This window comes from Bos javanicus, chromosome 28 (genome assembly GCF_032452875.1).
Source record: "Bos javanicus breed banteng chromosome 28, ARS-OSU_banteng_1.0, whole genome shotgun sequence".
Lineage (NCBI taxonomy): Eukaryota > Metazoa > Chordata > Mammalia > Artiodactyla > Bovidae > Bos > Bos javanicus.
In genome coordinates this window covers 34,422,147-34,445,840 of record NC_083895.1, presented here as the reverse complement: position 1 = coordinate 34,445,840, position 23,694 = coordinate 34,422,147, and the positions used below count along the sequence as shown (strand labels likewise).

At 43.5% G+C, this 23,694-nt stretch overlaps 1 protein-coding gene across 18 annotated transcripts in view; it reads left to right on the top strand.

Annotated features, from left to right (window-relative positions):
• KCNMA1 (potassium calcium-activated channel subfamily M alpha 1) overlaps positions 1 to 23,694 on the top strand; it is a 773,076-nt gene that overhangs the window by 377,870 nt on the left and 371,512 nt on the right. For 16 of the 18 annotated variants that reach the window (XR_009734238.1, XM_061405428.1, XM_061405415.1 and 13 more), the window contains exon 3: positions 4,888 to 4,949. Coding sequence is in view for 17 of the 18 variants with exons in the window: in XM_061405428.1 (XP_061261412.1) it covers positions 4,888 to 4,949 (62 nt within the window). In the remaining variant the exon portion in view is untranslated. Of the gene's footprint in view, positions 1 to 4,887; positions 4,950 to 6,294; positions 6,690 to 23,694 lie in introns of those variants that run through there. The other 2 variants (XM_061405427.1, XM_061405426.1) reach the window with 2 other exon arrangements.

The window sequence follows — 23,694 nt, the reverse complement described above, 5'->3', positions numbered from 1 at the left end:
TACCACCACACAGCATATGGGTGTTTGCAGTAAACCTAAGAACACGGCAGTTAGCACTATGCAAGGTAGTCAAGGTGATTTGGTGAATGCAGACTGTAAAAGTTAGGAAGGCGGATCAGGCTTTCACGGCAGGCGTAAGCTATGCTGAAAGGGACAACTCGTGTCACCCCATGTGTCAAGCTGTGTCCACACACTCTTGTTTGGGATGGTTCTTTGTAAAGTGCGTGGTCACTGTAAGGAGTGTTCTGTGACTCAGCTGCTGAAGGGCGAATGTTTTCTGATCTCAACTTTTGTGCTTTTCTTGGTCTCATCTTACCATGTCCCTTGGGCTGCAGGGCCCTGATCCCTGGAACTATGGAAGTTCATGGAGGAATTCCCATTGGCTCTCCTCATCACTGAAGAGATATTAAAGTAGCCATAACATGTCGGAAGAAGGGAAGCTTTGAGAAAGAATTGGCCATTGAGACAAAAACTCCTACTGTTTCCACCCTTCCCTAGCTACTCCATTTATGTATGTACCACCTACTCAATATCTTACTATATATTGACTCTACATATACCATACAGTTGAGCACTAATTGCATAGTAGCCTCAGTTCAGTTCAGTTCAGTCACTCAGTCATGTTCGACTCTGTGATCCCATGAACCGCAGCACACCAGGCCTCCCTGTCCATCACCAACTCCCGGAGTCTACCCAAACCCATGTCCGTCGAGTTGGTTATGCCATCCAACCATCTCATCCTCTGTCGTCCCCTTCTCCTCCTGCCCTCAATCTTTCCCAGCATCAGGGTCTTTTCAAATGAGTCACCTCTTCACATGAGGTGGCCAGAGTTTTGGAGTTTCAGCTTCAGCATCAGTCCTTCCAATGAACATATAGGACTGGTCTCCTTTAAGATGGACTGGTTGGATCTCCTTGCAGTCCAAGGGACTCTCAAGAGTCTTCTCCAACACACAGTTCAAAAACATCAATTCTTTGGCACTCAGCTTTCTTTATAGTCCAACTCTCACATCCATATATGACTACTGGAAAAACCATAGCCTTGACTAGACGGACCTTTGTTGACAAAGTAATGTCTCTGCTTTTTAATATGTGGTCTAGGTTGGTCATAAATTTCCTTCCAAGGAGCAAGTATCTTTTAATTTCATGGCTGCAATCACCATCTGCAGTGATTTTGGAGCCCAAAAAATAAAGTCTGACACTGTTTCTACTCTTTCCCCATCTATTTGCCATGAAGTGATAGGACTGGATGCCATGATCTTAGTTTTCTGAATGTTGAGCTTTAAGCCAACTTTTTCACTCTCCTCTTTCACTTTCATCAAGAGGCTCTTTAGTTCTTCTTCACTTTCTGCCATAAGGGTGGTATCACCTGCATATCTGAGGTTATTGGTATTTATCTCGGCAATCTTGATTCTAGCTTGTGCTTCCTCTAGCCCAGCGTTTCTCTTGATGTTCTCGGCATATAAGTTAAATAAGCAGGGTGACAATATACAGCCTTGACGTACTCCTTTTCCTATTTGGAATCAGTCTGTTGTTCCATGTCCAGTTCTGACTGTTGCTTCTTGACGTGCATAGTAGCCTAGGATTCACCAGTTTAAGTGTTACTCCAGAAAAAGAGCATATTTTGTGACTCTAAGTGGGCTTCTTTCATTTTTCCTAAGGCCTTATGTGTAGCAAAATGTGAAATAAATACTTAGATGAATATTTGGGTGTACTCTCTAACATAACCATTACCACTTAGGCTAAAATCTAGTCATTTTGTGTAGTTGGACTGAATTTTTTCATATTTAGAGTAGGGATCTCAGACAATGAAAGATGCGAGAGAGAACTAGCCCTAGAAGATTCATCTCTGTTGGGTTCCTGTTTTCATGGCCAAATCCAAAGGGTTGATTCCTTTTCTGCAGCACCTGGATCTGGGATGACAGTGTAATCAAGCCTGACAAAGGGCCACTTAGCAAGTTTGAAAATTGCATGCTTGGTTGCCTCAATAGAGGCAATTGATCAGAGAGATCAGAGAGGCAATCTCCCCCCATTGATCACTTTAAGTCTGGAGGCAGGTGGGTGCAGGGTGGGGGTGGTGGGACAGTTTGGACACCCAGAACCTCATTGAGAGAAAGCCTTAAAGCCTTCCTGCTGAACATGTGGACCCAGGAATAAGTCCACTTCTCAGAATCTTCAGCTCCTGGGAGCTTTTGAGTCCTTTTCCTCCTGAATTTTCCTCTCTCCCTGATCCTAACAGCAATGCTGATACTTGAGTTTGCATATGAAGAGGCTAGGAAGAGTGCTCCCTCCAGTCACTGGCTGATTTGCTTAAATAAGCTACACATTTTCCACATCACAGAGGCCAAGCTGGGATATCTGGGATGCATTAGTGTCAGCTACTTTGTCCCCACCTCCTCTGCCCTGATGCTGGGAAGTCATCACCATTGCAGGATAGCTTAGATACTGAGCTTATTTCAGAATGATGTAGATAACGACTTGCGAGAATTTTATCCTTTCCTTTTTCTTTCCTCTTTCCTTCCTCTCCTCCTCTTCCATCCTTTCCCCTCAATCTCTCTCCAGCTTTAATGGCCTAGGCCTGGACAGCCACTCTGACAAAAGCTCTGCACTCAGAGGTGTGCATGCGCGCGCACACACAAGCACAGCCAAATTGATAGAAATTAATCTTGCGTCAACTGTTTATGAATGAAGAGGAGGGCCTTCCGCTCTGACGTGGCCACGCCCCTTCTCTTTGCTGCATTATGAGAATGAGGTCAGGGCCCGGAACTAACTGCTTATGTCTCTGAAATAGCAGCACAGATCAAAATTAATCTTAAGCTATTTGATTTGCTGCCTCATTCAGATAATAGAGGGAAGAGCAGAGGCCTGTTGATGTTTTTGTTTGTTTTTATGTATAACTGTGCAAGAAATTAATGAATGAATGTGTGAGGGGACTGAAGTGAGTCTGTTGGCAGGGGCGGGCGGAGGGAAGGGGCAGGGGGATTAGCCCTGGGCCACGGGTAATTACTGACAGACACAGCAGGAGTTTCCTTCAATTCAACTGGAACCTGTTTTAGTTTTGAAAACAAAATGGAAGAATAAAGTGAGCGCCAGTAGTGTATTATTTTAATGCTTCCTTTCATAAGGAGAATTCGTCAGATGCTATGAAAGTACGTACTCCTTTTATAATGTCTGGTTGTTTCAACTGTCAGTTGTCTGCTTTGTAGCCCACCATCCATGGAATGAATGGACATAGCTCCACAAAATTTTATTATGTTTCAAGTGAATATGTATGCAGAGTTCAGTTTCTGTCAGCCTGTTTGACACATGCATGCGTGCACACACACATACACATGACTCAATTATGTTTCATCATCACGTACATCCAGATGCACATCCATCCACCTGCTGATGCTGCAGGGATGTCAATTTGCAGGCAGGCTGAGGAGGCCGACACCTCCTGACACCCTTCACCCCGCAGTCCCTTTAGGATACTGGCACACCTGCCAGGCACTTATTTCACGCCCCACCCCCGACCCCCGCCTCAGACATTGTATGCGATGGTGTTTATTTTTTGTTCTCGAACTTCATTGTTAGCTCTTGGCATCTTTTTTATTTTTGTACATCCTTTTAGTTGCACTCCTAGTCTCCTTTATGAAAGAATAAATAAATTGGGACGTTGAGTGAGGACAGACGCATCAGCCTCATCTGCTACATTTTCATTTGATAGACTTTAGCATGACAGGTATTCTTTGAAGGAGATGCCAAAACCGTCTTTTGTATCCGTGGTGATTAATTTTGAGTGAAGAGTATAAAGAAGAACAAGGGTTGTCATATACCTGGCCGATCATATTACCTAAGTTGGCTTCCTGCACTTAAACTATCTCCAGAATACTTGAGAAGTCGTATAACCACACGCTCGTGCACACACACTCACACACACACACACACACACACGCACACACGCACAGGCAGTGAATATAGATATGCATGCATACAAGCACGCATGTATGGACATTTGTACAGACACCAAGTTTGTGCTTTTTGATTAAAATTTCTTGTATAGAAACTGAAAGTAAGTTAGTAAATTATTATTATTATTTTTTGTTAGTAAATTACTGTTTGTTAGGGATTGGGCTTCCCTGGTAGCTCAGATGATAAGGAATCTGCCTGCAATGCAGGAGACCGGTGTTTGACCCCTGAGTTGGGAAGATCCCCTGGAGAAAGGAATGACAACCCACTGTAGTATTCTTGCCTAATGAATTCTGTGGACAAACCATGGGGTTGCAGAGTCAGACACGACTAAGTGACTAACACTTTCACTTCACTTAGGATTGGGGGTAGGAACAGGTACTGGACATGAGGGATCTTACTGGGCTGTTGAAAATGTTTTGAAAGTAGATGAAATACTGGCTGCACAACTTGGTAAATTTACTCAAAGTTATTGAATTGTACACTTAAAATGGGAGTGTTTATGGTATGTAAATTATCTCAGCAAAGCTGTTAAAAGTTGATATCCCTAACTTTGAGTTCTTTTGGGGCCTAGGTTACATATAATAGGAAAAATTGTATCACTGCAGTTGTTTTTACCTGCTCTTTTCCCACTGAGGTCTGTTGACTTCAGCTGTGGAGAAGTCAGACTCTGAGATAACAGGGCCAGATAAAACCTGGTGCCAGGGGATACAGAAGTCTGCCCTGACCTCTGTTGGCCAGCAGTGAGGTTGCTGTCCACTGTGATGTGAGGAGCCAACAGAAAGGGGGGGTCTGTGGGTGCAGCAAGGGGACGACACTGCCAAGCAGGCCCCTGATAGCACCATGTTTCCAGGCCGCAGGTGGGTGTTCCACAAAATAAATAAGTAGGCATCCCAGCGTTCAGCTCTTAAGTGACGGCGTTTTTCTCTTCTTTTGCAGGTTGTCTTAGTCTTTGCTCTCAGCATTGGTGCACTTGTAATATACTTCATAGATTCGTCAAAGTGAGTATTCAGTATGTTTTCTTGCCCTCTTTTCTAAAACAATCACAAACTTTTACATTGATCTTTAACACCAGCCTTTGCAAGAGCCTCCTTGAGTGTGGGAGACTTTTGGAGGAAGGCAGGGCTGTCTGTGTTAATTTTCTGAATGGGAAAGCAAGCTCTCATGAGAAAGACTACTTTGATTATACTGTCCTAGGAGGGTGAGAGAGGAATCTGGGGTCATCAAACTTTTTCGCTGGCTGTTACTGCTTTTAAAATAGCTGTTTCCTGGTGTGGTATTTGTGCTGAAGGTAGAAAGAAGTCAAGAGGTCTCTGATGTGAATTTGCAACCTCTGAGAGGGTCATGGTGTCCAACTGGTGAGGGTGTGAGCCATGCTTGCCATGGCAGTTTAGAATCCTTTTCTTATTAGGGTTGCCAATGCTTTGCTCTTATTGGAGGTCAACTTAGAAAGCATGATGCTATCCTTTGCACTGGCAGTTGAATAGTCAACTGAAGCATCGCTGGCTGGTGCTTCTTGACTCATGAAGGTAAGGAGATGGGACAGAGGAGTTTGTGATAACTCCCAGAGTGGAGGCCCACGGCTATCTGAGAATTCCTAGAGTGGACACTCATGCAGACGCCGGGGGTGCCAGCTGAGGGGACTGGTGCTCTGGGTGGGGTCTGTCTGTGTCACACACAGAAAAGGTTTTGTTTGAGGCAGAAGAGGGCGCTGAGCAAAGCTGCTCAGTGGTGGCCAGTTCTGCCCTGGTTCCCGCAGGTGTCGCCCCCACTCCCACTTGTACATCATTTGTTGCAACTGATCTGTCACAGGCTTGAAATTGACAGCATCTGGGAAACTGGAGCTGAGCTGGTTTGACTCCCTTCTGTGGGGACATGAACCTGACACCTGACGGTGGCCTTAGGCTCTTTGCATTGTCCACCGTAAGAGTGTTTTTGATTCCCTGAACTCTCAGCCTAGAACGCGGCGGTGCTAGAGTTTGATCTGAGGAAACCTGCTTGGTGTCCCTTTTGGCTCAAAGCCTGGTGTGCCTGAATTCTGAGCTTAGTGTTCTTTTCCTGTGGCTCAGGATGGTAGTAATTTCATGCATGCCTAAACTCTGAATTTCTCAGAGTTACTGGTCACCAGCCAAAGGATTTTGTGCATTTGGGTGCTGAGCCAAAATCATGTCAGGGAAGATAAAGAAAACATCTCCTCTCATCACCTGTCTCTGGGAATTGGCCACACCTAGAGTATCAGCGGTCCTTCAGCCCATCCACATGCACAAGGCTGGACTGCCCCCACCCACCGCAGGTGGACTCTTAAAATGTTCTCCAGGATTGAGATTCCATGCACTTTTCCGTCAGCTCTTCCTGGCCAAGAGAGAAAAGAGCTTTTTAAGCTTGGAAAACTCCAACTGGCATGTCATCGAAGGTAAGCCTCATTTGAATATCTCCTCTTCATAATTCTGGATCATATTTGAATTGAACCAAATATCTTCTAGAGCCGCTTGTCTTATGTCTCCGTTTTCTCCCCCAGGGCTGAGGAGTGTTCTCAAAAGTCTTGGAGCACACCCTGTGTCGGCTTCCATGCCAGGGTTCAGGAAGCAGTTTCAGGCATGTAGTCTGTGAGCCCCAGATAGGCAAACCCTCACGTGGAAGTGAATGGGGTGATCGGTCAGAAGGACCTTGGCGCCTTCTTTCCTTGTTGCTCCTTTTTGGCTCCTCTGTGTTTCTCAGAAATAAAATGCTCTTGTAAAATGGGTTTGACTCGTGTCCTTTTTCACAGCATCCACTGGGGAGTGGTCTTTGGCTCTCTCCGGTGTGGTGTTCTCAGCTCCAAGTGAGAGGCTGGAAGGGAATAGAATTCCCCAAGGCAGAGCCCTCTTTCCTGGATGCCCCCTGCACCACCTCAGTGTCCTTTGGATTTGGCTGTGATTCTGCTGAGCCTGGGAAAGCCAGCCCTGGGAACCATCTCTGGTTCTGGTTTCCTTCATGGACTTGCAAAGAGTCTATTCCATGGATAGACTTCTGGTTCTGTGCTCAGTTTTTCCAAGCGAAAGTGCCAAGAATCTTAGAACCAAGACTGTCCTCACTCTCCCTGGGGACTATTTTAGCCTCATCCTAACGTCAGTCTTTCTTCTGTCACTAAACTGTGTGGTTGGCATAGCGAGGCTTTGTTTATAAGATGATCTTATGTTTATTTGTGTAGCCCTTTCTACTTTTCATTGGAATTACTGCATTGGGTTCTGAAGTCAAACCTCAGGAGTCTGTCTATGGGTGACCTCATCAGTACAGTCGATACCAAGGGTCTACTCTCTTCCTGGGGAAAGTCAGCAAAGATGCTCCCTGTGAGTAGGGAGACGAATTAAAGCAGAAGCTATAAGGTAACCTCCATGATAAGCCACAGATTCATTCCCAAGAATAAAAAGAAAGTCCATTAGACAAATTATAATTAAGCATAGTAAGCAAGATAAAAAGTTCTATCCACATATAAGATGCAAATGAGAAGCGAGTAAGAAAGCAGAATACACATTCTTAAAGTGCATCCCTTTCATTCAAAACTGTCACCAGTTTTACACACTCGTGGTTTGCCTGGCCATCTGGGCATCTTGGAAAGAGAGCTTTAAGCATCTCTTGAAAGTTACGCTAAATCATCACCCTGGAAAAAAAGTGCCTCGTATTCTTCAGATGAATTTCAGTTATAGTATTTATACCCTTCAAGTAAATGGAAGACAATGCATAGGCTTTCCCTTGTGTGAACCTAATTGGGGAGATAATGAATGGTCCATGAAATGGCTTGTCTGAGTGAGTTTTAACCAAAATGTTGGGGGGTGCTCAAGTTCAAGATGTGTGGCTCTCTGCACCTGGCCCTTTAAATCATGCAAGAAATACACGTTAATATAGAAAACAGGCTCCATTGGTCATTGTGGCTGACTCGGTGTCAAGGCAGGACAGTCAGTGCAGGTGGTATGAATAAACAGGCAGTTCAGATAAATGTCGTCATCGGTGGGTTTATGATCTTCTTAACCTTTCAAAGCTTATTTCACCATCAAGAGGCAGTGGGTAAGTCATTTCCAAAGATGACTGCTACGCTTCTTTCCTTTTCCATTGTTAAGCCAAGATGGATCCCCACACAGGTCTTTTTCATTCAGGGGTTTGGGAAGCCCTTCTTTGGGTTTAATTTTCTTAGGGTGGTCACCACAGAAGAATCACTTGTGCAGCCTCAAGTGATTACTATCTGCTTGAGACAGATTGTGCTCAGAGCTCCTGGTCTGGAAAGCCAAAGAGAATTACATGAAACCGTGTTAACAGGTTTCATTACCCCAGCAGCAGTCTCTTAAGAAACCACCCAAGCAGAGGGAGACGTTCCACCCAATGACTGGATGGACACAGAGAAGCATTAAGCCCACCGCACACAGTAATCCCACCTCCCCCCAAAACGTTAAATGGCCACACGAGGCAGATACTGTCCCAGAGAACTCCATTTCCTTTTCCTTCTTTTTCTCCTCCTAGTTTTATTGAGATATGATCAATACACAGCCCCGTGTAAGTTAAGGTGTACAGCGTAAAGATTTGACTTAATGTACGTCATAAAACTACCCCAGTAAGTTCAGTGAACACCCATTATCTCATATAGATACAAAATTAAAGAAAAACCATTTTTCTTCCTTGTGATGAGCACTCTTAGGATTGACTCTGTTAACGACTTTCATTTTTTAAAAGGTACCTGATTTAAGGCGCTTCAGCTCCTAACTCTGATGTCTCTCCATACCCACATCCCTTTTACTCCTACACACTCTGATCATCTGTGAAGCAAAGATTTTTTAAAAAAATTGTATAATGTAGTGAAAAGTGCCCCTGGACATCCCGTGGGTGATAATGTCACTGTTGCTGGTCCCATCCCTCTCTAGTTCCTCCCTTTGACGTGGAAACAGTAATTCTTCTCTAAAAAAAAAAAAAAGACCCAAAGATGTCAGTGTGAGGGCAGGATCCATGGATTGCATAATGTATACGTTCCTGCTGCTTCCTGCTGCTTCTAGAATTCCAAGGGAACTGAGGCTGAGACTCAGGGGCCTGGGTATTTGCCTTTTTTCCAATGGCATTCTTGGAGAGATGACTCAACCTGTGTGAAGATATTTATTCCTGTGATTCGTGTTTAAACTCCACTAGTTCTTGCGTTGCAGTTAGGTGGATTATGAATATTTAACGTTGCACACGCTGAAAATGAAGGTCAAGTCCTGCTCACTGGTGACTTCATTGCTGGCTTGCGTCTCTAAAAAGGCAGGCTACCTGCTGTGAGCAGAGTAAGGCTGAAAGGTTATGCATTGTTAAAAATTTCCTTAATGACTTTATCTGTTCCAGAATGGCTGGTGCACAGTGAGGGGCACCTGCTGATTTCATCGGTCTTTGCTCTCTGCTTCTGGTGTCAGAAGTGCTGTTCCGGAGGGTTGTGGACATTGGGCGGCGGGGGGTGGGGATGGCAGCACACGTTTTGGAGAGCGTCTGATCCAAGGGCCAGATTCCAGGAAAACAGTGGTGTTACGATGTGAAAACGGCCTTCCCCCAATTCATTCACTTTATATTCAGTTCATTCATTCGAGACAACTTCATTGTGATCATGATGAATATTTTCCACATGGTCAAATTGCTTATGGTTAGGTATGGTTATTGACCAGACTGTTTTCATAGTCTCTAAAAATAGCACGGGCATCATTGATGTAATGGGGATACCCAGAGCTTTAGTAGAACTGGCTAGTTACTCTCCCATTTTACCTCCCTACCTGAATCTTTACACAGCCAGGCCTCTAATCCCTTTGCCTAGAAATTCTCCTTAAAAGGAGAGAGAGGGCGGAGGAACATTCACTGATCCTGTGCTGTGTGCTGAGGTAAGGCGCTAAGCCCTTCAAAATTAATTATATGTGCAGTCTCATTGAATTGTCCTGACAACTTGATAGGGTGGGGCCTGTGACCTATTCCACTTTACAGATGAAACTGCAGTATTTTGCCCAAAACCACGTAGCTAGTAAATCCTGGAGCTAGGATTTGAATCCACACATCTAAAGTCACCTCACTTGCAAGTCAAGGAGTAAAATTCCAGACGTGGAAGTGTCTGCGTGGGTTCAGTAGATGTTACAGGAGAGTTCACATAGCCTCGTCCTGCCAACTCATCTGTCTTGTTTCTTGTTTCATTTTCCATCTCCCCATTCCGCACCTTTGGGGCCAAGTCTGCAAGGCAGCCATGCTTACAAGGGTCCTGTGAGCTTTCTTACTGGGACATGGGGTGTTTGGACCATGTACTGTCTGATGTGTGTTTGAGCCTTGATTCATTCTAAACTATGGCTCAAAAAAGAATGTCTTCTCTTTCAGTCAAGAGGCAGCATTTTGTGATGGAATAAGATCAAGTTAGCAAAGAACAAGGAAAGCTGATTGTTTCTTAAAGGCCTGTCCCACTAATTGAATTCTTTCCTGGTGGAAACCCCCTTTGCCCTCCCATCCTTACCTAGGTCTCTGAGCCTGTTATTTGGCAGGTTAAGAGGAGATAACCAGAGAGGCTCTGCTTCCCCATTAGTTTCTTTTATCTCTTTAGAGGGTTTCAGGATAGAGTTAATCTGTTACAGTTCTGTGTCAGAGTTCGTTAGAGCATTATGTGTACATCAAACCGGTGGACTTTAGGAAAATTTGATTCCAAGTAGGTTTCTGTGTAGGTCTTTGAAACCGTGTAAGATATCTAGCCTCCAGCTCTGGGCTTGTTATTGCCCATCCCACACACAGGTGTTGATCTCGAGCGGGCACCCGGGAGAACTGTGAGGACAATGTACGTTACTCCCAGAACAGTACGCTGGAACCTGTAAAGGAGCACGAATGCTACTTTCCTTGTCGCCAGTAGCACACCCCCCGTCCCCACAGCAGGAGCAGCTGGGCAGCCTGTGGCACCGCAAAGGAAGGTCACCATTTATTCTGGACCCAGCTCCTTTATGGAACCTGGTCCTTCTAGGTAACGTTCTGAGAAATTGGCTCCAGCTCCCCACCTTCATGCCCTTTTCAAGACATCGTGACATGCATTTAAACCTTTGTGGAGGAAGTCAGCACAGATCCCTGTGTGTGTGAAGCATCTCCCTATTTTTCCCTTTTCCTTTTTAAATACTCCCCCCAATTTTCTCCATCCCTCACTGACATTTTTATTGCCAGGCTTTGGTTTGGAAAATTATGGGTAGGGAAAGTTCAAGGGCAGGATGTTCAGAACAGCACTGCACATCTGTGAAGGGAACACAACAGGAGAGCCAGCAGCTGTTGAAAGAATGGCATGTCAGATGGTGGAGGGGGCCAGCCTACAAAAAGAGGGCTGGGGGAAAGGAGACGCCTTAGGGGCAAAGAGGCTGTAAATAACTCCCAAAGGGAAGTCCTGTCCTCGTTCGCAATTTAACCTTGAAGAGCAACCCTCAATTCTCGGACATGGTTTTTGCAAATTGCCCTTTGTATATCAGTGGGCTGTAAGCCTGGTAGAGAAGACAGGTGGAGAATATGCTGAGAGGGTAAGCGACCTTGTTCCTTCCATCTTCCACGCTGTACAAGGGTCTAGGCTTTCTCGCTTGCTACTCACTGTGTAGGAGATGCAGAGGTACCACGGGCAATAGCAGCTAGAAACGTCAAGGGAACTGCTTATCTTCAGCATTTCCTGAGGCAAAAATCAAGGGCTGTTAGGAGTGGGAAGGAAGATGGAGCTAGACCTTCCAGGTTTGCTGCAAAAGACAGCTTTAGAGTAAAATGCTGCAACTTGCCAAGGCTTCAGAGTTCACCCAGTAGAGTTTACCCGGAACGGAGTTCACTGTTCTCTGTGCCTCAGCATCCTCTCCTACCGACTGAGAGCTACGTGACCTTCTTATGGTCGCCTCACCAACCGCAGATAGAACTAGAGCCAGAAGTCAAAGTCCTTCCCTCCCAGGCCAGGCCCTTTTCTACTTGATCTTTTGGTTACTAAATAAAAGATAAAGATGTGACAGTGTTATCCAGTGAATAGCAGAAGCGATAATGACTTTTTACACAATTCTGGACTTTCAGGCTGTTATCTTGGGGGAAATGTTAGGGATGTGGAAAAGAACAGAGATAATCCCAGGTGGAAAAGAGCAAACCCAGCCAGCTGGGTGCTTGGGATTAGTTTATTTCATTCCCATTGGCATGAGGCGTTGAGTTTCTTAAATTTAAGATCCTGCCTTTTCTTTCTGTGCTTGTGTGTACTGTTTCAGAAAGGAGGTTAGAGTCCAGCTCTGTTGTGGGAGGTTGACAGGGCTGAATGCATTGGTCTGGCCTGTTTGGAATTTGTTACACATAACTTTTGAGTACATTTTGCCCCACTGCTCATTTGTTTCCTCTGTGAAAACACTATCTCATAACTGTGTCTATAAATCCATATGTACTCTACTCTCCAAAATTAGAATGAAGTATTTCTTCTCTTTTCACTACTCTCTAGAATTTAAAAGAAAAACTCAGATTATCTGACCCTCCTTTAGGCCTCTGGCTTTTAAAAAAAAAAAAAAAAGGAAAGGAAAGAATAATTGTTTTAGGGCAAATGAAGAAGATGCATTCCCTTTCAGACCCAGTTAGTTATTTATGTCTTCTGCAACTAGGGTGTGTTTATACCACCAGAGGGCTGGATCGTCTCCCCATTGCCCAGCTCTGGTCCTTTACCTAAAGTCGCAGCCAGGCATGCATTCAGCAACTGCTGAGAGATCAGTGTGAAAGCCAGCTGGAGGGAAAGATTAAAGTTCAGAACAGTTTGATCCAAATACAGGGGCAGAACACATGCTTAACACAACCATGGTTGTTCTGAGGTGTGGTGTTGACTGGTACAGCTTCATCATGGGGTTTATGGGCTGCAGACAGGAATGGAGATGTGACCTCTGCCTCTTCTTTTATTTCTCTTGTCCTTCTTCCTGACAGCCTGACAAAAGGAAGCTTTGGGGAGACCCTGGTCAGTGATGAGTCATTTGTGGAGTAAAAATAGAGTCCCTTGCAGCAAGGATGCCCTTGGGACTTTTTGGATATACATGTCACTGTTCCCAGAATTTGGGAGAAGGAAGTGTATATGTTTGTGTGTGGGTGTGCATGCACGTGTGTATATAGGAGACAATCTTGTCTCACATATAAATGGATGGGAAAGTATAGCATGGAAGGATTAGCCCCCAGTCTCATCATAATAACAGAGATGGGCTGAAAGCCGTGTACCTAACTTAAAGGTATCAATCAGGAACTCTTTTTGACCCCATGGAATATAGCCCACCAGGCTCCTCTGTCCATGGAATTCTCCAGGCAAAAATAATAGAGTGGGTAGCCATTTCTTTCTCCAGGGGATCTTCCATTTCCTTCTCCAGGGGATCTTCCTGACCCAGGGATGAAACCTGAGTCTTGTGCATTGCAAGCAAATTCATTACTGTCTGAGCCACCAGGGAAGCCCATCGGTCAAGTCATAGATGTCTATTAAGTACTGACTGTACGTGAGGTATTTTTCTAGATACTGGTGGTTTCAAATACTATGTATGAAGCTAGATTTTTTCCATTGAGCTTTTTAAATTATAAATATTTTCACGAGGGCATGGCCATAAATATAGGAAAAATAAGGTAACAAAACAAGATAACCAGTGAGATATCACTAGGCTCTATGTCATCAGTTTCTAATAATGAGCTTTGTTAACAACAAGAGCTGAAGTTTCAGAAGCTGAAAAGGTAGCTGGGTTTTATAGGGTGTTTGGCTCTGGGGCGATTTTGTGTTGAGGAAACAGAAAGCTCAGTCCCCCCTACCAACTCAAGTAATCCATAAAAGGGGCTCTTATTATGGCATGTGCTTTTGGGCTTCTTGGATTTTCTTTTCAGTATGTACCGAGTCCAGTGAAGCCCTGCCTCGAAATTGGCCACTGAGATTAAGAATTGAGAATGCTTTCAGGATGGCAGAACAGAATCAGAAAAGCAAACTGTCCCTGGTGGCAGTAATACTCTTCTCCAATTGTGTGTGGTGACAAACTTTTGGACACTTCTACTTGGAAATATCCAGAAGTGACTGGATAAAAGGCATCTGTTCCATCTTTTTGAAACTGAGGCCTGGGTGTAACATTCCTTACAGGGGCCTCACCTATGAATTTGCCACATGCAGAGCATCCATAGAGATGGTGGGAGACAAAAGTCATGGCTAAGGAGCTGGTGCTATGGGCAGACCCACCACGGCTCAACCTGGGATGCTGGTCTGGAGACTAGCATTTGCCTGGAGGGCTGCCCTGTGATTTCCATGCGCTCTGGGTGCTTTCGCATTCTTAAGTCCATTTCTCTACAAAAATACTAAAAGTTATATTTTACTACTGTTTTTCTATAAAGATAAGTATAATCCAGGCTAGAGTCCTTATGACATGTTCATTATTATTTTTTTCTTCTGATTTTGAAGAAATTGGAACTCAGCCATTTTTGTGGGTCGCTGGAAGCATGGTGGGCCCTCGGCACTGTGTCTGCGGTGCCTGATGGAGAATTTGGCTCCCTTCCCTCCCTCCCTGTCAGCCCCAACCGTCTGGAAAATTTCACAGATAAGAAAACATGCCCAGAGACAGATGCTTTATACCACAGCCCTCCCGGTGTCATCTAATTGTTTCAGATGAGAAAATAAAAACAAACATTCCATTTCAAACCGTGTCTTATGACTTGGCTTTGGGCAATAGTAATGTCATTTGATGTCATTTAATAAAAATGACCCCTATAGATATGTCCATTAAAAAAGAAAAACGTAATAGTCTTGCTTTTCTGTTGAGTTTTGAAGACACATGTGCTTTGTCCATCCTTATATCTGAAAATGAGCCTCTCCAGTGTAAGAGATCTGTTCACTGAAAGTGCCACAGTCAAAAATGAACATTTCCTGCATTGAGGTGTTCAAGCTCAAGTGGAAAGGGGTGGGCAGATGTTAGAAATGAGGCTAGCAGATATGCGAGGACCAGGATGAGCTGAGAGCCTGAGCCATCCCTGAAATAACTTCCCACCTGATTGTCCCCAGGCAAAAATGCAGACTTGTGTGGGCAAATCTTCCCTGTTTCAAGAAAAAGAGAAGAAACTGGGCTTTCATGTTGAATCTCCAGTTTTAAATATTGCCCATGACTCTACCACTTTTAAAGTACTCTACAGGCCAAACAAAACATCTCTGTAGGCCGTTTTCAATCTCTATTCTAAACGGTCTCTCTTTCTGGTCTTGAATTAGCTCTGATCCCTGACTGCCAGAAAATATTCTTAACTCTTGGTCTTCTGATTCCCAAAAAGGGGCCCTTCTCTTTCCATGGTGAGCAAGCCCCAGCTTGTTTCCCATTTAACATGTTTCCAAACGCTGCATAAGAGAATGTCCGCCTTTCTCTAGACAAATACTGTATGTTGCAGCAACAAATCACCCACAACTTACTGTAAATCCCCAAAGACACATATCAGTAAGTCTACATCATCCCTGAAAATAACATCGTTAGGACCTCATAAACATACACTCTGTTTATTTAAGAACTGCAAGAGCTTTTTAAACATGGTTGCTAAGTCACAAGAGTCTATTTTCCAGGACATAAATGGAAACGAACATAACCCCCTTAAATTGTCAGATTATTTATAAGAAATAAAGGCCCAAATCTCTCTGTTCTGCTGGTGTATTACTTCACCGAAAGAGAGTTGGCTATACTAAGTGTGTCGGTGATAATTGCTCAAGATTATTTTCTGACAAATGGGCACATTTGAAACTTGGTTTAATCTTTAACATATGTTGGCATAAAAGCATGGGTTAACATAGATAAACCCTGGGTGTAGTTTCATCAACCTTAAATTTCCCAATTGGCCGAGCATTAGGGTCAGCTCATGAAATTCTTATACTGTGACCCCTTCAAGGACAAAATAAAGCATGGCATCTCTGTACCTTCCTCTCCAGATACAGTCTCAAGTCTGAGCTATGGCTCCCTCTCCTGAATTTTCACTGATTGTGATTCTCTCAGGAAGAAACCATAGGTAGGGCTCCAGGGTCCACCTGTTAACATACTCTACCCACATTCCTGTTCATGCAGACGTCCTATTCAGAGTCCCCATTTCTTCCTTTGAGAGCTGGTGTTTTTACCTTGCCTTCCCAGTCCCCACAGAAAATGAGCCCATAGCCTGGTTGGAGATACACTTGATCTTGATGCCCTAGAGGAAACTGCAGGTACTGTCTACAGAGAAAGGTGAAAACATGATGCTATTAGGTGGCTCCACCTGGCACATGCTTTTTCTTCTAGCAGCAGGAGGAGATGGGCGAGGACTGCATTAAGGATTTTTCCCTCTTCCTAATAGCATCAACAGCAATAATAAGACAAGGTCTGTAAAGAGCAGCATCAATAATTGAGCCATGCAGCCTGTTTGTGCCTTCGAGCACATCTGTTATCAAGTACGTGGTGAGGCTGGGAGACAGGCAAGGAGAGGGTACCTGGTGCCTGCGTGTCTTGTGTGTGTGTGTGTGTGTGTGTATGCTTGAAGGAGGCCCAAATGGGTGAGGGTTGATTTCTATCAAATCAAATGATAGAAAGCGTGTGTGCATTGCCATGCATGATGGTGGTGGTTCTTTTGTGGGTCAAGCACCCTTTGGGGGATTTGATGAGTGCTATAGGAATTTTTGCTTGTCAGTGATTCTCAAGTTAGTCCGTGGACCCAAGTTAAGGATTCCTGCTCTGTTAGGGTAGTCTTACCTGCTCGCTCACTCTGTTTTTTTGTTTGTTTTCCTGCCATTAAGATCACATGGCAGAGGGCAGTCTTCATACCCAAAGTAAAGATTGATTGGGAACCCTCCCCTTCCTGGGCATACAAGACAAGTCTCAGTATGAGTCTCTCTGTGGTGTATACCTCTCCTTGGGTCATACCCCTTCCCTCATTGCATTTGAAATCTTGAAAATGTAGGGGCAATGCTGACGTGACTAGGGAAGGGAGACCCTAGACTTCCCAGCTATTCCTCTAATACCAAGCAACTCAGGAAGCAGTATGTAAAGTGAGACGAATCTAAAGGCCAGAGCCTAAACACTGTGTATTCTGCCTCTCTTATACATTGTGAGTTAGCACCTGTTTTTAGGGGCAGTTTTCCTCCTTGAGCTATGAGTCAAATATGCAAATAATCTCCAGTCAAAACCAGTCCTTCTGAGATGCAGCTCTGGGGCACAGGACCTGGGCATCATTGGGGTGCCCAAACAGATGCAGAAAACAGCTGCCACCTCTCTGCAAGACTGTGACTCTTCCCTACTACTGGAGAGTCGCTGGGGATCACTGTGGACACATCCAACCTGTCTTCAGACCAGTTTGACAGAGAACAGCAGGGAAGCTTCTTAGAGAAGCCCCATCTCCCCTGAATTCCCTGCCTCCCTCAGATTCCTTGTCTTAACCTGTCTGCAAGCTGGTCGACTACGACCATTTAATTGGTACGGGGAAGGCGGGAGGGGTGGGGAGAAGCAGGCAGGGGTGACTGGAATTCTGGAAGTTAGAGATTTCCTGGAGATGAATGAGGGGAAGCATAATGGACAGGCCTGCATGCGGGGCTACATGCAAGCAGAAGGTTACTGACCCTTGCTTAAAAAGAGCATTGACTGAGGAGGAAACTTTTGCCAGCTCTCTCTTCCCTGAGCTGGTTGGGCCAGGACTCTGCATTCATGTGTGTATGAATGCCCTGTCCACTGAGGGGCTGCAGGGTTAGCTGGGAGCTCTGGCTGGGAATGAAAATGGGTGGAAAGGAAAGACAGTGCTTCCTGGTCATTAGCAGCAGGCTCTGGAATCATCTGACCTTCCGGGCTTCATCTTGCTCTGCCTCTTTAGTGCTGTGTGTCTTTGGGCAAGCTGGTTACCTCTCCAAACTTGTGAAATGGGGTGAAATGATGATATTACTTTCCTTGGAGTAGTGTGCAGAAAGAATTAGGTGATGCATGTAAAAGCTCTTAGTACACTGCCTAGCATGAAAGTGGCCAAAAATGTATTAAATATTGTTGTTTTCCTTTTGAGGTTTATTTTGAAACTTTTAATCATTTCTTTAAAGGGACAAGGTGTAAACACATTAAAGTTAAGGGAAAAAAACAAGATGTATTACAAAGCAGCCATGTGGTTAATTATCGAGGTAGTGGGCAAGACCTGAGTTTCTTAAAATTGCAAGTCTCAATTCATTACTAATTTGTAAAAGCAATAGAGTGGGACACAGCAAGAATCTTTTTTTTTTTTTTTTTTAAAGGAGATTGAACAGACTTAGATAAAAATACTGCTTGGGAAGGTCAATGTGATTATATGAAAATTTTCTCTCAATTATGTACACAGATCTCTATATAATATATAAACATATGGTGTGTGCTGGTTTGTGACATAAGATATATTTCTTCATTTGGGTTTTGTTAAAAAGTGGTTTGAGAAACACTAGCTTTAAGTCCAGAAGAGGGTGTGTTTTCTGGGCTGCAGTAATTTAGGACATCTTCAAGTAGGAAAGAAGACTATATCTGGGTCCCCAGGCATGGGTGGAGCTTAGATAATACAGAAGAAGTGGGGAAGGTGAGCTGTCCACAGGACCACTCATTTCTGACACCACCTGCAAGTTCGGGGAGCTCCCCAAACCACCCCTGACTTGTTAGAAGGACTATGGAACTCACTGGAAGCTGTTATGCTCACAACCAATTTACTACAAGGAAAGGGTATAGGTTAAAATCAGCCAAGGAAAGAGGCACAGAAGCCATACCAACCCAGGGAAGTACTAAACACAGAGCTTCCGCACTGTTCTCTCCCTTTGGAGTCATGACAGTGGTTCTTTTCTAGCGTTGATGCGTGACAACATGTGAGGAATTCTGCAAACTTGGGAAGCTCACTGAGCCTTGGTGTTCAGAGTTTTTATTGGGACTCAGTCACATAAACTTGTGTTGACTGACCTTCTTCAGCCACGATGGAGCTTGACAGCTTCCACCTGACCCAAAGCCTCCACCATATATCACGTTGTTGGACTTTCTCATGTGGTTTACCACCCTTTCCCTACTCCCAATCTTACTGTTCCTACCTGGCTGACCCAAGACCCTCAAAAGACTTTGTTCAGACATGACATCCCAAGGGCTGAGAGATTGCCTCCCAGCAGCTGACGGCCAAGGGCAGATGTCTCTTGGGCAAGGCTGACATCTTTGCAGCTGAGTCAGTGGAGGGACTGGGCTGGCTGGAGAAGGGGTCTCTCTTGGAGAAGGCTGGGAGTGGGTCCTTTGACTACATCCATGAATAGCAGAGGAGAAGGAAATACTACTTTACAAGATGTGGTGTTTCCAGGGTCTGTTAATGTCAGCAAATCACCATTGAACATGATTATCCATCTCCTTGGCACCCACCTATACCCAAGCTGAATAATTTGTCTGGTGATTCAGCTGGTAAAAATGAGACTGGGCACAGGGGCCAGGAAAGGGGCTGCTGGAGGCATGCTCCTCACATGACTGAGCTGCCCCGGGCACAGGGGACCCCTGGATTGACCCCATTTGCTGCCTTCTCAAAGTGACCAGCACTCTTCCTGTGCCCTGTCCTTTGGCAGACCCAGTAGATGGGCCTCCAGGTGCCCTCAACAGATTTGGTAAGGAGAGCATCTGTCTTCCTGCTCCAGTTTAACTTCCTTACCATAAGGCTTGATGAGGTCAAAACCAGAAAACACTGAGACCTCAAGCTGGGGATAAAATGCGGATCTGGCATATCATCAGGCCATGCTGCCCCCTCGCCACCTGACAAATGAGACAATCCCCAGCCGGGGACAGTTTGTAATTGTGCAATCAAATTAACTTGGATTTCAGCTTAATGAAGTGCTTAATGTCCCGAATGAGGCCGAGCCCTAATATTTAGAGAAGCAAACTGGACCCCAGGAAAGCAAAGAACAGACTTCAGCTTAGTGCCTATTAGTATTAATTGTGCTTGCAAAATAAACCTTTTCAAAAATTCATCCTTTCATGGGAGACAGTCCATTAGCACCTAGTTTTGCTTTATTTTTGCTGAGGGGTTTTTCTGCTGTGGCTCATAAACAGGACAGTGGAAAGAACATTTTATTGAAAATTTCTGCTAAATTCTACATCCTAGGGCATATTTCTTAACTTTACAGGATCTCAGCTTTCTCAACTGGATAATCAGAAATGTCCCCCTCTTTTTCTCTGAAATTCGTATTTTAGTCTCCCTAGAAGTGTCTTGTTGTAGCTTAAAAAAAAAACAAAACCTGATAATCTGGAGGCAGGTAGATGTGGTTACAAAATCCTGACTCTGTTACTCACTAGCTCTGTTACCTTGGGAAGAATATAACTGCTCTGAGCGTTTATTTCCATAACTGTAAATATGGATAATAATTATTCTGGCTCCTTAGTTCTGAGAACAGTAAATGAGACGCTGCACATGAAGCACTTACTACAGGACGTAGGACATGATGGCACTTATTAAATCTGATGATGATAATATAAATGTGAAATTATTTTCAGTATGAATTATACATCACTAGCTTGGTATGGGTAATCTTTATTTTCATTAAGATGATGAGTTCACTCTTGTTTAGAAAATGACTGATGATTCAGTAATTAGCTCAATAAATATTTATTGAGTGGCTATTATGTGCCAGGCACTACATTAAGTACTAGGCACTAACCAGTTGTAGTGTCAGAGGAACACAGGCAATAAACATGTCAGCAAATAAATAATTTAACTTGATGATCCTTGCTGTGAAGAAGGTAAAACTGGTAATGGGAGAATTGGGGTTCCTTGGCTTGTTATGTGGAGAAGACGATGGCACCCCACTCCAGTACTCTTGCCTGGAAAATCCCATGGACGGAGGCACCTGGTAGGCTGCAGTCCATGGTGTCGCTAGGAGTCAGACACGACTGCGCGACTTTCACTTTCACCTTTCACTTTCATGCATTGGAGAAGGAAATGGCAACCCACTCCAGTGTTCTTGCCTGGAGAATCCCAGGGATGGCGGAGCCTGGTGGGCCGCCATCTATGGGGTCGCACAGAGTCGAACACGACTGAAGTGACTTAGCAGCAGCAGCAGCAGCAGCTTGTTATGTGCTCAGGAGTCCTTTGGTGGTCTTGTGAAGACTATGACTCCATCTCTCAGAATATTTATAAATGTATAATATAAAAACATTGGATTATAAGAAAACCAATTATATTGAAATACAGTTATCATAATATATAAAAACAAGTTCATTATTGAATGTGCCTCTTAATTAGTGCATTATTATGAAGACCAAGAGCAATGGTTCTAATACACTCCTATAATTTTAAAGTAGGATTAATGTAAATGATATTTTGAGATATGTGCATCAGTTATAATCCTAGATGTAAATATCTGGGGTTTTTATTGCTAACAAAGTCAGAAGTGTGATTAATACTTTTCTAGGTTTCTGCTCACATTTTTATGTACATATAAAGAAATGGCACATCTGAGTTAGAGGTTCATAAAAGTAAAGATGTAATTTTTCTCATCCAAGTTGGTAGACTTCCTGAATATTATCCTAGGACCTCTTGGGAATTTGTGGCCCCTGGGTAAGAACCTTTGGAATAGAGTGTGATTTGTGATGGGGGGTGAGCTGTTTTATTGAGAGAGAAATCATGTGATTTCTACTTTTAAAAGTCATTCTGGATGTATAGGTTAACAAACTAGAACTCATCATTCAAAATAAAACATTTATAGTTGATTGATTTTTGATGAGGTACCAAAATCATTCACTGTTGAAAGAGTAGTGTGTTTTTTAAAAAGATGCTGGGACATCTGTATAGCTACATGTAAAAGAATGAGGTTCGACCTTTACCTTACATCGTATTCAAAATTAACTCAAAATGGATCAAAGACCTAACGTAAGAGAGGACTGTTAACCTTTAGGAGAAAATAGAGGTAAACCTTCGTGACAAAAGATTTGGCAGTTAATTCTTAAGTATGATACCAAAAGCATAAGCAAGAAAAGAAATACGTAAATTGAACCTCATCAGAATTTAAAAGCTTTGTTTCTTAAAAGACACTATCAATATGTGAAAAGACAGCACAGAATGGGAGAATACATTTGCATATTGTATATCTGATAGGAGACTTGTATCTAGACTACATAAAGAACTCTACAACTCAGTAATAAAACGACAACTCAATGAAAACATGAGCCAAGGAGAGAGATTCATCAACACATTTGTCATCAGTGAATTGTAAATCCAAACTTCAATGAAATACCACTTCACACGCACTAGTATGGCTGTAATAAAAAAGACAGCTCATAACAAGTGTTGGCAAGGGGAAGATGTGGACAAATTGTAAACTGCTGATGGAAATGTAAAATGATACGGTAGCTTTGGAAGACAGTCTGGCATTTCCTCAAAAAGCTCAACGTGGAGTTGCCATAAGACATGGTTATTCCACGCCTAGGTATATACCCCAAAGAAATGAAAATAAATGTCAGACACGACTGAGCGACTGAACTAAAACCTGTACCTGAATGTTCATAGTAGCATTACTTATAAGAACCAGAACATGAGAACAACCTAAATGCTCATCCATGGAGAAATGGGTTAATATAACATGGTATATCTACGCAATGGAATATTAGGCCATAAAAAGGAATGAAGCACTGATATATGCCACAACATGAATGAAGCTTGAAAACATTATGCTAAGTGAAAGAAGTCAGTCATAAATTATATGACTTTATTCATGTTGAAGTTCAGAATACGCAAGTGTATAGAGACAGAGGATAGATTAGTGTTTGCTTTAGGCCTTACAGAGTGGGAAGACTGGCAGTTGACAGCTAAAGGATGCAGAGGTGTTTTTTTTTTGTTTTTTTTTTTTTTAGGTCATGAAAATGTTCTGAAGTTGATTGTGGTGATGGTTGCACAACTCTGTGAATATACTAAAAACTATTGAGTTGTACGCTTTAAATAGGCGAATTGTGTGGTATGTAACTCAGTAGAGCTGTTATCAAAAATAGTCCTTTTGACTGTGATGCAAAGGATAGAGTGTAAGGCCCAAGATTTTTATCTCACAAAGAGAATATTTGGGAGGCTGATATTTCATTAGTCCCAGCTGAGAAGGTTATCTCTTGGGCTAGGAGGGATGGAGGTGGTGAGCACATACTATGAGGTATCATGGACAGAACATGCTGTTTAGTTGAAAAGAGAACTCAAGAATGACTTCTAGGCTGTGAATCTTAATAACTAGTATTTTCCTCTTAGAAGACTAGAGTTTCAGTTCCAGTTTGTAGAAATGTTGAGAGGATTAGTGGCAGACCTAAAAACGACAAACTTTCAGAGAGCTGGGCAGCAAGGTGTTACCACCATCAATTTCACTGTACTTTTAACAGGGAAAAGTATTCACTGTATGCCTGTACATACTCATACATCTTTACACGCACACTCTTGCATTCAAGGCAATGACGTAAAAACCACACACTTCAGAAAGCCAAGCCAGCATGGAAAGAATGAGCCCTGAGCCTCATGACTTCTCAGGCCAATGCAGGTTTGTTCAGTGGAAACAGATTGGAGCAAGCAGGAAAGAAGCTGTTTGAGAATTTATGTATCTTAAACATGTCCATCAAGCATAATTTTCTCCTAGTCACATGTACAAATAGTAAAGGAGAGAAAAGTGTCATTTCAGGGTTTTGGGTATTATGAGATTTTGATGTCAGCAGAATAATGGATAAAAGAACCATGATTTCTCTAGTCACTTGGCCCCAACTAAAGCCCAGGCTTAGTAAATCATCAATCCTGGGTGGGTTAAAACCCAAGTTA